This window comes from Equus caballus, chromosome 2 (genome assembly GCF_041296265.1).
Source record: "Equus caballus isolate H_3958 breed thoroughbred chromosome 2, TB-T2T, whole genome shotgun sequence".
Lineage (NCBI taxonomy): Eukaryota > Metazoa > Chordata > Mammalia > Perissodactyla > Equidae > Equus > Equus caballus.
This window is the reverse complement of record NC_091685.1, coordinates 96,979,316-96,990,745: the sequence shown is the minus strand read 5'-3', so window position 1 is coordinate 96,990,745 and position 11,430 is coordinate 96,979,316. Positions and strand designations below refer to the sequence as shown.

The following is an 11,430-nucleotide window of genomic DNA, read 5'->3' as shown; positions in this document are numbered from 1 at the left end:
AGAATTTTATCATAGGTGTCCAAAAAATATGTTAATCGTATACAATTCAATTTCTTCCCCCAATCTCATCTCACTGCTTTTTGGACAATGTTCTTGGGCAATTCAGCCCAAAGAAACTGTCATTGGATTGAAGGTGAGGTTTGGCATCTGGCCAGGGTACGGCAGCAGTGCCAGCTCAACAGCTTCAGGTAAAGGGTTGTAACTCTTTAACTTGGGTCTCTAACCATTTCCGGTTAGGAATGCAACGCTCAGGTAAGAACTTCTCAAGTGGAAAGTAGCAAGAGGGTGGCTTGTGCTGGGGTCAGATAGCACCTGCTTGAACACTCATTTATTAATGATTTAACAAGGGTGATCACGTGAGGGATCTGCTGTTCTTCCCTGGCCTCATTTTTCTCACTAACAGGCCCGAAAAGTGAACAAGATGGACGGGGCCAGCAAAGAGGAAGAGGAGGACAGCACATTCACCAACATTTCCCTTGCAGATGACACAGGTAGGGAAAACTTGATGAATTCCGAAATAGAAAATTCAGCAACTGTTCAGCATTTTTTAAAAAATATGACGTTTATTACAATCGTGAAACAAACTCTTTGTAGAAAACTTGAAAAAATACAGCTAGAAAAATAAAACAAAAAGTTTTAAATTAAGAGCTATTTTTCTTTTTCTTTTGAAATTAAATGATTACTTTAAAAGTTCCTTGTGGTTGTATTACACGTACTTTTAAAAATAAATTAACAAATAAAAACATAAAATGTTTATTTCCTAAAAGCTCAGGAAACATGACTTCAAAGTCGTTACCAAAATAAACTATGATATTATCATACTGTGTTGAAGTATAGTCAATTTCTTCTGTATTTTGTAAAATAATTTTATCATTTCTGAAAAGTGAACTGGAATATGCTGCAATTCACTTCCAGAAATATTTGAAAAAATGTCTGTTTTTTAAGCAAGGACAAAGTTTGCTGAATTCAACATGAGAGAAAGAGAAAAGGGGTTAGTGGAACTAAAATGCTGACAGAAGGAATAACTATGGTTCATTCAACATCCTGGAGAAAATAGACAGTGCTGAGTTGCACAATGCTAACTGGAAACACTTCAAACCTATAAGTACCTACATGTTGCCTGTGTGTGTGTGTGTGTGTGTGTGTGTGTGTGTGTGTGTGTGTTGGCGTTTTGTATTCAAGCTCCTCTAGCACAATCATAGTAAGAAGCCAGCAAGACTTCAGCTAAGCAATGGGGGTTACAGATTTTGATTAATAGAGAGCAGAGCATGAATATTTAACATCAATTGCTCTTTCATACAGCCACACTTCTCCACTTTCTCCCTAAATGCTCAGACTCAAAAAGCCTCTTTCTAAAGTCAGGCCAGACAATTAGCACAAACCGCCAACCAGCCGGAGCTAAGCTTCCCCTCCTCGCACTGCATAAACATGCTGGGGGCTTTGAAAATCAAAAAGGAGCATTTTCAGTCTTTATGAGGGGAGGAAAGGTACAAGGTCCTGCGGCTGTGGAAGAAGTGGGATACCGCTGGCCTTAACATGCTCCCACCAGGGTGTTTTAGAGAATGACAGAGCTGTAGAAGGCAGCGAAAGAAACAAAGACCAGGGAAACCTGTGTCTTAGCTTCTAGAAGGCACGATGAGCGATGAGCGTGCGCGTGGGGAGCTCTATATGCTGTGGGCGGACGCTGTTACAGAGTTCTTGCTTGCTCCCAAGTCGGCCCAGCGCCGGATTCTTTCTGCACTGTACCGTGGGCTGGGCCAGAGAGCGGCCCGTCGGTGTGGCTGGGAGACGAGCCTTTCTAAAGCCGCTCTCTCCTATCCAGCGCTTGGCGCCGCCTCAACTCTACCCTCCATGTCTCATCGTCCTCCATCCTCACACTTCCAGCGCAGACAAAAGCAGAGGAGGGCGGGGGATTTGAATTCAGGGGTCCAGGCCACTGTTGACAATGGTTTTGAGAGGGGCTCAGTCTGAGTTGCCTGCTACCCGAGTGTGAGGCCGTGGGCGTAAATGCTGAATAAACTGGGACGGGTAAGCCATACTCCCGGGTGGTAGTGAGGGTGGTGGCACTGAGGGCAGGCTGCAGGCTCCTTGCTCCCGCTCCCGACCTCCTCGTCCTTGGTTAGAAGAGTCACAGAATCTCAGGGCACAAAGGGCCTGAAGAGGTGCTCCAGCATGGTAACCAGCCGTGGGCTGAGGGACCGGTACTAATTTGTGCTGTTTCAGTATTCCAAGATGGGAAATGGAAATTGTTCGTATCCTTGTGACAAAAATGAACTGAAAGACCATGATGTTTTGGCTTTTGGAGATAATTACATCAATTCGATGGGGTAGGACCCATTCACTATTGTTGATAAGAGGTTCTCGGTCTTTGGTAAATAAAAATGGGAAAACAAATTATTACGAAATAAGTGCAGCTTGTTTGGTAGACATCATTCAGATCGTGGAGTCTATGAAAGAGTAAAGCATTAAAAGATAAAAGCACTATATATATTTCACATATATACACACATGTATGTGAAAAGGAGGCCCAGAGAGGTTAAGTGACTTGCGCAAGGTACACACTGGCTAGCCATGTGTGGTATTTGAGGCTGGATATGAAGGCTATCAGGCTATCATACAAGGACAACTCACTTTTTCTTCTGAATAAACAGTCAGGTTCACATGTTCTGGGGCTGATTCCCAGTGTGGCTGCTTCAGACCCAGTCGCCTTCTCCTTTCACCCTGCCCGTATGACACTGTTTCTTTTCTTATTCAGAGGATGACAGCAGAAAGGAGAAAATAATATGTGCTAACTCTGGGAAAAGGTTTGTTTGGGGAGAGGACTGATGGTGATAGTTAAACTTTGGTTTATCTTTGGCTGTGTTTAGGTAATCCTACTTCCGGTTAGTCTGGCACCGTGAGAACTGGCAGTGGCACCAGTTATTCCAATCACAAACCAGTGTGCTCCATAAATTCATTTGTAGGTTAGTTGTATGGATTTCAGGCCAAATGTCGCCATAGAAACAAGGTTGTAAATGATAGTGAGGATTCTAGACCAGCCCATACTGTTTCACCCCACGGTTCCCAAACTGTGTGTCAAGGTGCCCCGGGGCACTGCAGCAAAACCACAGAGGCTCCATGGGGCGTCTCCACCTTTAGCAGACACTGTGAGAACAACTGGCTAGAGGTTGTTCACAGTTTCACATAAGATCGAGCTATATTTCTTTCAATGACATTTGTTTAGATGCTGGGTTTTCTGTGGTTGCTGTGATAAAAACCAAGTTCTGTGTAAAAGAATCAATGTAGAACAGATAATGAGAGTGTCAGTTTGGGAAGGCTGGAGAAGCTATGAGGTGCTTAAGAGGTGCACACATTCCCTAAGTAAGTAATTGTGTTTATTTAAGAATGAAATTAAAAAGAAGTGGAAATTTCTTTCAGTTTAGGTGCAGTATTTTTTCAAATGTGCTGTTTTAAAAACATAAACACTTATTAAAGTGTTTGGACCTAAATACCTAATTCATGGAACTGTTTGGTATTTCTCTTGGCCTTGGAGCACTGTAAAAAAAATTAGTTCGACTTAAGGGCCCTGTGAACCAAGGTAATTTGGGAATCTCTGGTCCAAGCTCTATGATAGCTGATGGCCTCCCTTCTGGGTGGGAGACACAGAGTGCAGAGCAAAGACATCTGATGGTATTGATCTCTCCTTCCTTCCTGTGTTTCTGCTCGCCTGGCTCTGATGCTACCACACTTCTCAGGTTCTCCTTTAACCTCTCTCTCGTCAACCTCAAGCTCCTTTGGGAACCCTTTCCCTCAAGTGTTTCCCCAAGATTCTGCCCTTAGCCTACTTTTCTTCTCTCTCTAGACACACTCTCTGAATGATCTCATCCACTCCTAGTTCCATTCTCACTGTCCGTGCTAAATACCAGTGACTCTAAAACAGAGGTTGCAAATCCAAACAACTTTAGGGGCCAGGCAATGTATTTGTGGGAAAGAAGTATATCATCATTTGTTTCTTTACTTTCCAAAACGAACTATTAAAGTTTCAATTCTTTTTTCAGTTTATTTGGTTTCTCATCGTGCCTCTTTTTTTAGTTTTTTAAAAAATTTTATTTTAATGTGGTAAGAACACAACATGAGATCTACCCTCTTAACAGATTTTTAAGTGTACAATACAGTTTTGTTAACTATAGGCACAGTGTTGTACATCAGATCTCTGGAACTTATTCATCTTATATCCCTGAACTTTACACTGTTAATTAGCAAGTGCCCCTTTCCTCTCACCCCAGCCCCTGCAACTGTCACTCTATTCTTTGCTTCTATGAGTCTGTTTTAGAGACCTCATATAAATGGAATCATACAGTGTTTGTCCTTGTGTGACTGGCTTATTTCACTTAGTATAACATCCACAAGTTTCATCCATATTGTGGCATATTGCAGGATTTCTTTTCTTTTTTAAGTCTGAATAATATTCAGTTGTATGTATGTACTACATTTTTGTTTACTCATTCATCTGTTGGTGGGCATTTAGGTTGTTTCCATATCTTAGCTATTGTGAACAATGCAGGAATGAACATGAGAGTGCTAATATCTCTTCAAGATCCTGATTTCAGTTCTTTCAGATAAAAATCCAGAAGTGGCATTGCTGGGTCATGTGATAGTTCTATGTTTAACTTTTGGGGGAACCTCCATACTGTTTTCCATAGCAGCTGCACCATTTTACATTTCCACCAATATGGTACAGGGTTCCAATTTCTCCACATGCTCACCAACACTTGTTGTCTTTTAATTTTTTGATAATAGCCATCCTACAGGTGTTAGGTGATATCTCATTGTAGTTTTGATTTGCATTTCCCTGATAATTAATGACATCGTTCATCTTTTCACATACCTGTTGATCATTTGTATGTTTTCTTTGGTGAAATGTCCATTCAAGTACTTAGGCAATTTTTAATTGGGTTATTAATGTTTTTTGTTATTGAGTTTTAGGAGTTCTTTATATTTTGGAGATTAACCCCTTATCAGATATATGATTTGTGAATGCTTGTTTATTTTTGCTTTTGTTACTTGTGCTTTTGGTTCATAATCACAAAATTATTGCCAAGACGAATATTATGAAGCTTTTCCTCTATATTTTCTTCTAGGAGTTTTGCAGCTTCTGGTCTTACCTTTAAATCTTTAATCCGTCTTGAGTTGATTTTTGTGTGTGGTGCAAGATAAGGGATCAAATTCATTCTTTTGCTTGTGGATATTCAGTTTCCCAACACCATTTATTGAAGAGACTGTCCTTTCCCCATTGTAATTCTTGGCTCCCTTGTCAAAGATCAGTTGATCATATATGCATGGATTTATTTCTGGGCTCTCTATTTTGTTCCATTGCTCTATACATCTGTCTTTATGTCAGTACCATACTGTTTAATTACTGTAGCTTTGTAATATATTTTTATTACACTGAAATCAGGAAGTGTGATGCCTTTAGCTTTGTTCTCTTTTTGTTCCCCTCAAGATTGTTTTGGCTATTTGGAGTCTTGTAGTTTCATGCGAGTTTTAGAATTGTTTTTTCTATTTCTGGAAACAATCCATTGGGATTTTGATAGGAATTGTGTTGAATCTGTAGATTGTTTTGGGGATAATGGACCTTTTGACAATATTAAAGACTTGTACACTGAAAACTACAAAACACTAATGAAATAAATGAAAGAAGATACAAACAAATGGAGAGTCATGATGCGTCTTTTAAATAGAGTAGGGATTGCTCTTAATATGGTTTATTTCACAATGGTGTCTCAAGTTTAATTCTTCCAACAAAGACATGCTTTGTTTGCATATAAAATATATGGGGACATTCTTCATTTCTCACCATTTTCCTTGAAACACACAGTCCTCATGGATTAGATTTCATTTTGTACTTTGTTTTAGATTTGCCCTGAGCTAACATCTTTTGCCAAACTTCCTCTTTTTTAATTTTTTTTTCTCCCCAAAGTCTCAGTAGATAGTTGTGTATTCTATTTGTTCTATGTGGGATGCTGCCACAGCATGGCTTGATGAGTGATGTGTAGGTTCACGCCCAGGATCTGAACTGGCAAACCCTGGGCCAGCTAAGCAGTGTGTGTGCACTTAACCACTACACCACCAGGCCGGCCCCCACTTTGTACTTTTGATTGAGACAAAGGAACAAGAAAATTTTACTTTTCTCTTAACTCTACTGTAAGAAAGGCAGAAAAGCAGTTGTGATGATAAAATGTCAACCAATCCTGAGCCTCGAGGTCGGGGGTCAAACCAGGTGAGGACTGAGGCTCCCTGGAGAGCATGTGCCCTGCTCAGAGAGCAGACCTGCCTGCCACTTCTAGCTGACTGTTGCCATGGAAGAACAGAAATGCCAATAAGCAGAATTTTTAAGAGATACCAGAAATACAGATTTTGTGTGTGTGCCACTTCCTGATTTTTCCATGTTTTTTTTTACCAAGTCCTAATTTTGAAAACAATATCACAGAAGTCCAAACAAAACACTCCTGCAGGACAGATGTGACTACAGACGAAACTATTTCTAGACTTCGTTCTTTAATCTTTATCATTGTCTTAGACTTCTGAGTTTCTGATTCATAATCCAACTGCTTGCTAGACACCTGGATATGTGCCAGGTGTCAGATGAGCTCATCTTCCCCCATCCCTCCCTCCAAACCTGCTCCCACTCCTGATTCATAATTTTAATGAATGGTCCCATCACCCACTCATTTCTTAAGCTAGAAATTCATATGTCATCGTTCCATTCTCATCTTTCACCATCCAATCAATCACTGATTCCTGTTGGGCTGATTTGGAAAATGTTTCTCAAATAAATCTAGCCTTCTCCATCCCTATCACCACTCCCCTAATCAGGCCCTCATTCTCTCCCACAGAAACCTCAGCATCAACCTCCCAACTGTTCTTGCTATTTCAGTTCTTATCCCTTCAAATCTATCCACTGCTGACCATATCACTTCCTCTCCCAGCAGAGAACAGTCAATGCCTTGCATCCCCTGCTGGATGAAGTCCAAGACACTTAGCGTGGCATTGAAAATCTCCCTCCTGCTGGCCCCACCTATCTCTTCAGTGTCATTTCCTGCCACATAGTTTGGGCTCACTAGGAAACACTTAAGGTTTCATGCACACACTGCCCATTTAATGCCTCTGGACTTTGTTCGTACTGTTCTCGGTGCCTGGAATAACACCACTCACCCTTCTCTGGCCTGGCTACTTCCTACTCATCCTTTAAGAATCCACTCAGACATCATCTCCTCTGGGAAGCCTTCTGTGACCTTTCCAGGCTGAGTTAAGTTTCCTTTCTTCTTCCTGAGAATGCTGAGATTGCCTCTACCTATGTTTTTCCCAGCATATTTTACTTGTATGTATATGGGTCCTACCCAAACAGGCTGTGAGCTGCTAGAGGACAGAACCTGGGTTTTAAAATATCTGCACTTCTGGCACCTAGCACAATGTCTGGCACATAATAGACACTCAACACATATTTGCCAAAGAATTCTGACTGAGTTTGTGTGTTTATTGAGGTGAGGGCCTACCTAGCTGAGAATTGACTCCTAGGGTCAGCTTTTCTAAATTACTTCTACTCTTTAGAATTTCTTTCGTATCTCTATTTCTGGGTCAGTTTAGTTCTGTTTTCAGAAAACATTTATGGAGCACCAGTATTTCATGCCAGGTAGTAGATAGGACCTGGCCATTTGGAGAATTGGCCCAGGGTAGTGTGGCAGGAAGGGCTTGAACTTTGGAGTCAGAAATGCCTATATTTGAATCTTTTAGACTCTGAGCAAGTTATTTAACATCTCTGAGCCTCAGTTTCCTCTATTGCAAAATGATCATAAGAATATGTCTCAGAATTGTTTTGAAAATTAAATGAAATAATAAAGGAAGCTTTTTGAACTGTCCTGGCATACCGTAAGCGGTCAGAACATTTTAGTTCCTTCTCTACCCACTTCAAGGAACTCACGCAAAAGTTTCTTAAAAGGCTCCAAGATTTGTCCGCATCAGTTGTCATGGTAACGGCAGTGTCCTGTGGACGCTGCTCCATAAGCCACGACTGCCTATTGACGTTCGGCTGATAAGGAGGCGCAAGCGGAGGAAGAGGGAGCTGGATGTGAACCAGCTCTTTAAACAAGAGCACGATTCTTTTCTGATAAAAATAATACAGCGCCTCTTTTTCCTCTTCATGCCGGCCCTCACCCCTTCCTCGTGGATGTCCTGCCCATCACTGTTCTCCTTTATGCCTCAGCCTCCTTCCTGACTCTGCTCTCTAAAAACCTCTCCTGAATAATATTCAAAGCTGCTTCTGCGTCTGCTTTTGGCATCAGCCAATTAGCCCTCATTGTAAGGTTGTAATAAGCTTCCCAGAGAAGTGGCACAATTGTTGTGTGCTTTTATTCGGTGCTGCTTCCTATCACTACACAGAAAATGTAACAATACCCCCCTCACGCCTTGCTGAAAGCAGCCTGGGTTTGAAAAGGTTTGAGAAGGCCATCTGCCATCCCCTCAGCCAAGCAGAAGATCAGACACGAGGCCCTGCATTAGTTAGCACTCCAAGTAAAAGGTATCAAGAGTCTGTATTCCTTTTCATCTCCCCCTCCATTATAATACCGGCTAAAGAAGGAAATAGACTTGTGGCTCCCCAGCTGGTAGACACACTGAGCCATCGCAGGAGTCTCGTCCATGAAAAGGGAGCAGGCCTTTCTTTTCTGATGGTGAATGGAGCCAGTGTTTGCAGCCAGCACTACGCTCCTGAATGTCGGCTGGGCTGCTGTTGATGGCTTTGCCGGGTTACACTGGAACTCGTGGGAGGATACTGTGCAGATGAGAGCCCCAGAGTGGAGGTGTCATTAAATAAGTACACAAGGATGGGGCAAGAGTCTGCCGTGTGTGCTGGTCAGGGATGGTGAAGCCCTCCCTACATCTTCTCAATTTACACCCTCCAATGAATTTGGTTGTGAATGTTAATTTAAAAGATTATTCAGGGATCCTTAGGGATGTCGAAAATTATCATCTCTAGAATGGTAGAAATGTGTTTTTTAGTGAAATTGAACAAGTGTCTTCTTTGCACCAGCAGTGGCAGAAAATTTCAGCAAATCTTAATTGGCATTTGGGATCCATGTAAGTATAGATAATGACATTGGCCGAATGAAGTATCTGTTCCTGTAAGCTGAAGATAATATGGACAGTGGCATTAAGAATACCTCCCCTGGCCCAGCAAATGCCATAGAGACTTAGCATAAGACATTCAATAAGAAAAAGGAGATTAACTCCGCTTCTCAGTAGCTTCTGAGAGTGGTATAGCTCTGGATCACTAATGTATTGCTAGAAATTGTAAGTGCTCCTTCTGTGAAAAAATCTTCAATCAGAAGAAATCCACTTAACTGAAATAAATGATGTAGCATAATGCAAAAACTATTTTTAATAAACAAGCTTAAGAAATGGAGTGTTAGAGCAGTATCTAAATGTTTTCAGTAATCTAGAGTGTTCTCTAATTTTCTCATCAAAGGATAAGTATTAATATTTTGACTCTTCCTTTAAAAGACAAAACCATCCATCAGTTGCCTTGTTTCAGCAATGCGTTTTTTCTTCTTCACTAGATTAACCAAAAAAAGGGAGAAGATTTTGTATGTTATTTATATGAAATCCTCCATAATTTTTGCTAATTTTTTTTTTCCTAGAGAAAATTCCAGAGGAGATCCAAGAAGTCAGGGTGAAATTTATTTACCTGAGCTCATGAGCTAATGAGATACTGACCTTTCCCAGGTTTTCATCCTGTTGAGAGGGGGGCCAGGTAGCTATTTTCCCACATGGGGACCTTCATTCCAGAAAGGCCCCAGATGGATTGGATCAGCTTTGGACACACTTCCCCTCACAGGCCTCCTGCCTGCCTGACTTGTTCACATTTGAGGGTCAGAGCCTGGTTTCCTTAGAGACTCTTGGGGTTCCCTTGAGAGACCCTTTGAAGGTTCTCTTTGAGCCTTCAAAGAGAATCTGGAGTGTAGACAGGAGGGTAACTCTAAAAGAACAGTACAGACGGGATGAACCAGCTTCAGTCGTGCTCCTCAACCCTAGGAATGAAAATTTTAAATGGCCCAAAAGCTATCAGCTACCCTACTGGAAATAATATGCACTCCAAGCACAGAACCAGAGTTATTGTCAAAGCTGCTCCAGAAAGACGTTTTGCTTTCACAGATACTTCAGGGTTGGTTTTCAACCCTCGACATGGGAAACGAAAGAGACTCAGTGGCAGCCCACGTGAATGGTCCAGGAGAATAGTACGTCTCCTTTGCTGGCCTTCTGTTAGAGTGACCTGGGTCTTTCTGCCACCAGACTTCCCAGGATGCACACAGCCAACAGCCGGATCTTTTCAGCCCTTACCGGCTTTCTTCCCCATTTAGTCATTGTTCCCCCGTTTCTCCACGCACGCGTCTCATTGTCAGCTTAATGACTTTGGCTCAGAATACTTGGCTGTGCACATGCGTGGTGCTCTCATCGCTGGTAGCATGACATTAGTAAAAGCGGTTTGAAAAAGCTTGCATTTTAAAACACTTTCTTCCTTTCTTAGCACTCCTAAGAATCTTCACTACCTTTTCCCAGCAGACAAAAGACGACTATTATTTGCTCATCCATGTGAATATTTTGCTTTCATTTTCATTCTTAATGGCAAGGTTAGTGGGTTATTCTCAGGTCACGATAACTATTTTAGAAAGCTTTGTTTATAAAAATTGAAGATTTTTTTCAACATTTCTTATCCATTTTTATTTTAGAAATTTTAAATGGCTTGAGCTTCATGCTAACTCAGCTTACACAGTGGATTCCTGTCTCTTCTGCTTTAAAATAGTGTAAAAACAGAATTTCTGTAAATAGAATGTAATCAATGTGTAATTTGAGAGACTCAGTCACAGGTGGCAGTGACTATTGGCCCCTAAACATTAAATTTCTCAGCCAGTGCCTCTCTGTGAAATACTTAGTGATCATTCAGCACAGAATTGCCCAGCGACAGCCTATATTTCAAGGAATTTCTCAAAGAACAGTGTTTGCAGAATGTTTTTTACTAACACAAACAATAACTCCTTTATTGGTCTGTTTTATAAGTGGGGACATTACCCTTTTTCCAGAATGTGTGTAATCATTTGATTGTGAAAGGAATTAGGCAAATTCATAGCTAACTGATCGTTTTTTTATAAGCAAACTGTGTGTGTAATATTTCTGTCATGTTCCAATGATTACATCTTTAAGAGGTTATTTTCTTAACTTTTTTGGGAGAGGCAGAAAAAAGCAGGTGTTGAAGAAAGATGATTAATCAGTTGTCACTCCAGTTTTCCTATGGCTTCTCAATTCTGGTGATGATTAGAAAACCAATTTGTTTCTCTAGAAATCCTAGTTAACTCTGTGGATACTTGATACTATGTCAAAAATACCCATCATTCATCA

General features: G+C 41.1%; 1 protein-coding gene across 1 annotated transcript in view; it reads left to right on the top strand.

Annotated features, from left to right (window-relative positions):
* Window positions 1-403: 403 nt before the first annotated feature.
* Window positions 404-11,430, top strand: part of SCOC (short coiled-coil protein) — a 34,244-nt gene continuing 23,217 nt past the window's right edge. Inside the window, exon 1 of the mRNA XM_070258668.1 lies at window positions 404-491. Coding sequence (XP_070114769.1) covers window positions 422-491 — 70 coding nt within the window. The 5' untranslated portion in view covers window positions 404-421. The remainder of the gene's footprint in view (window positions 492-11,430) is intronic.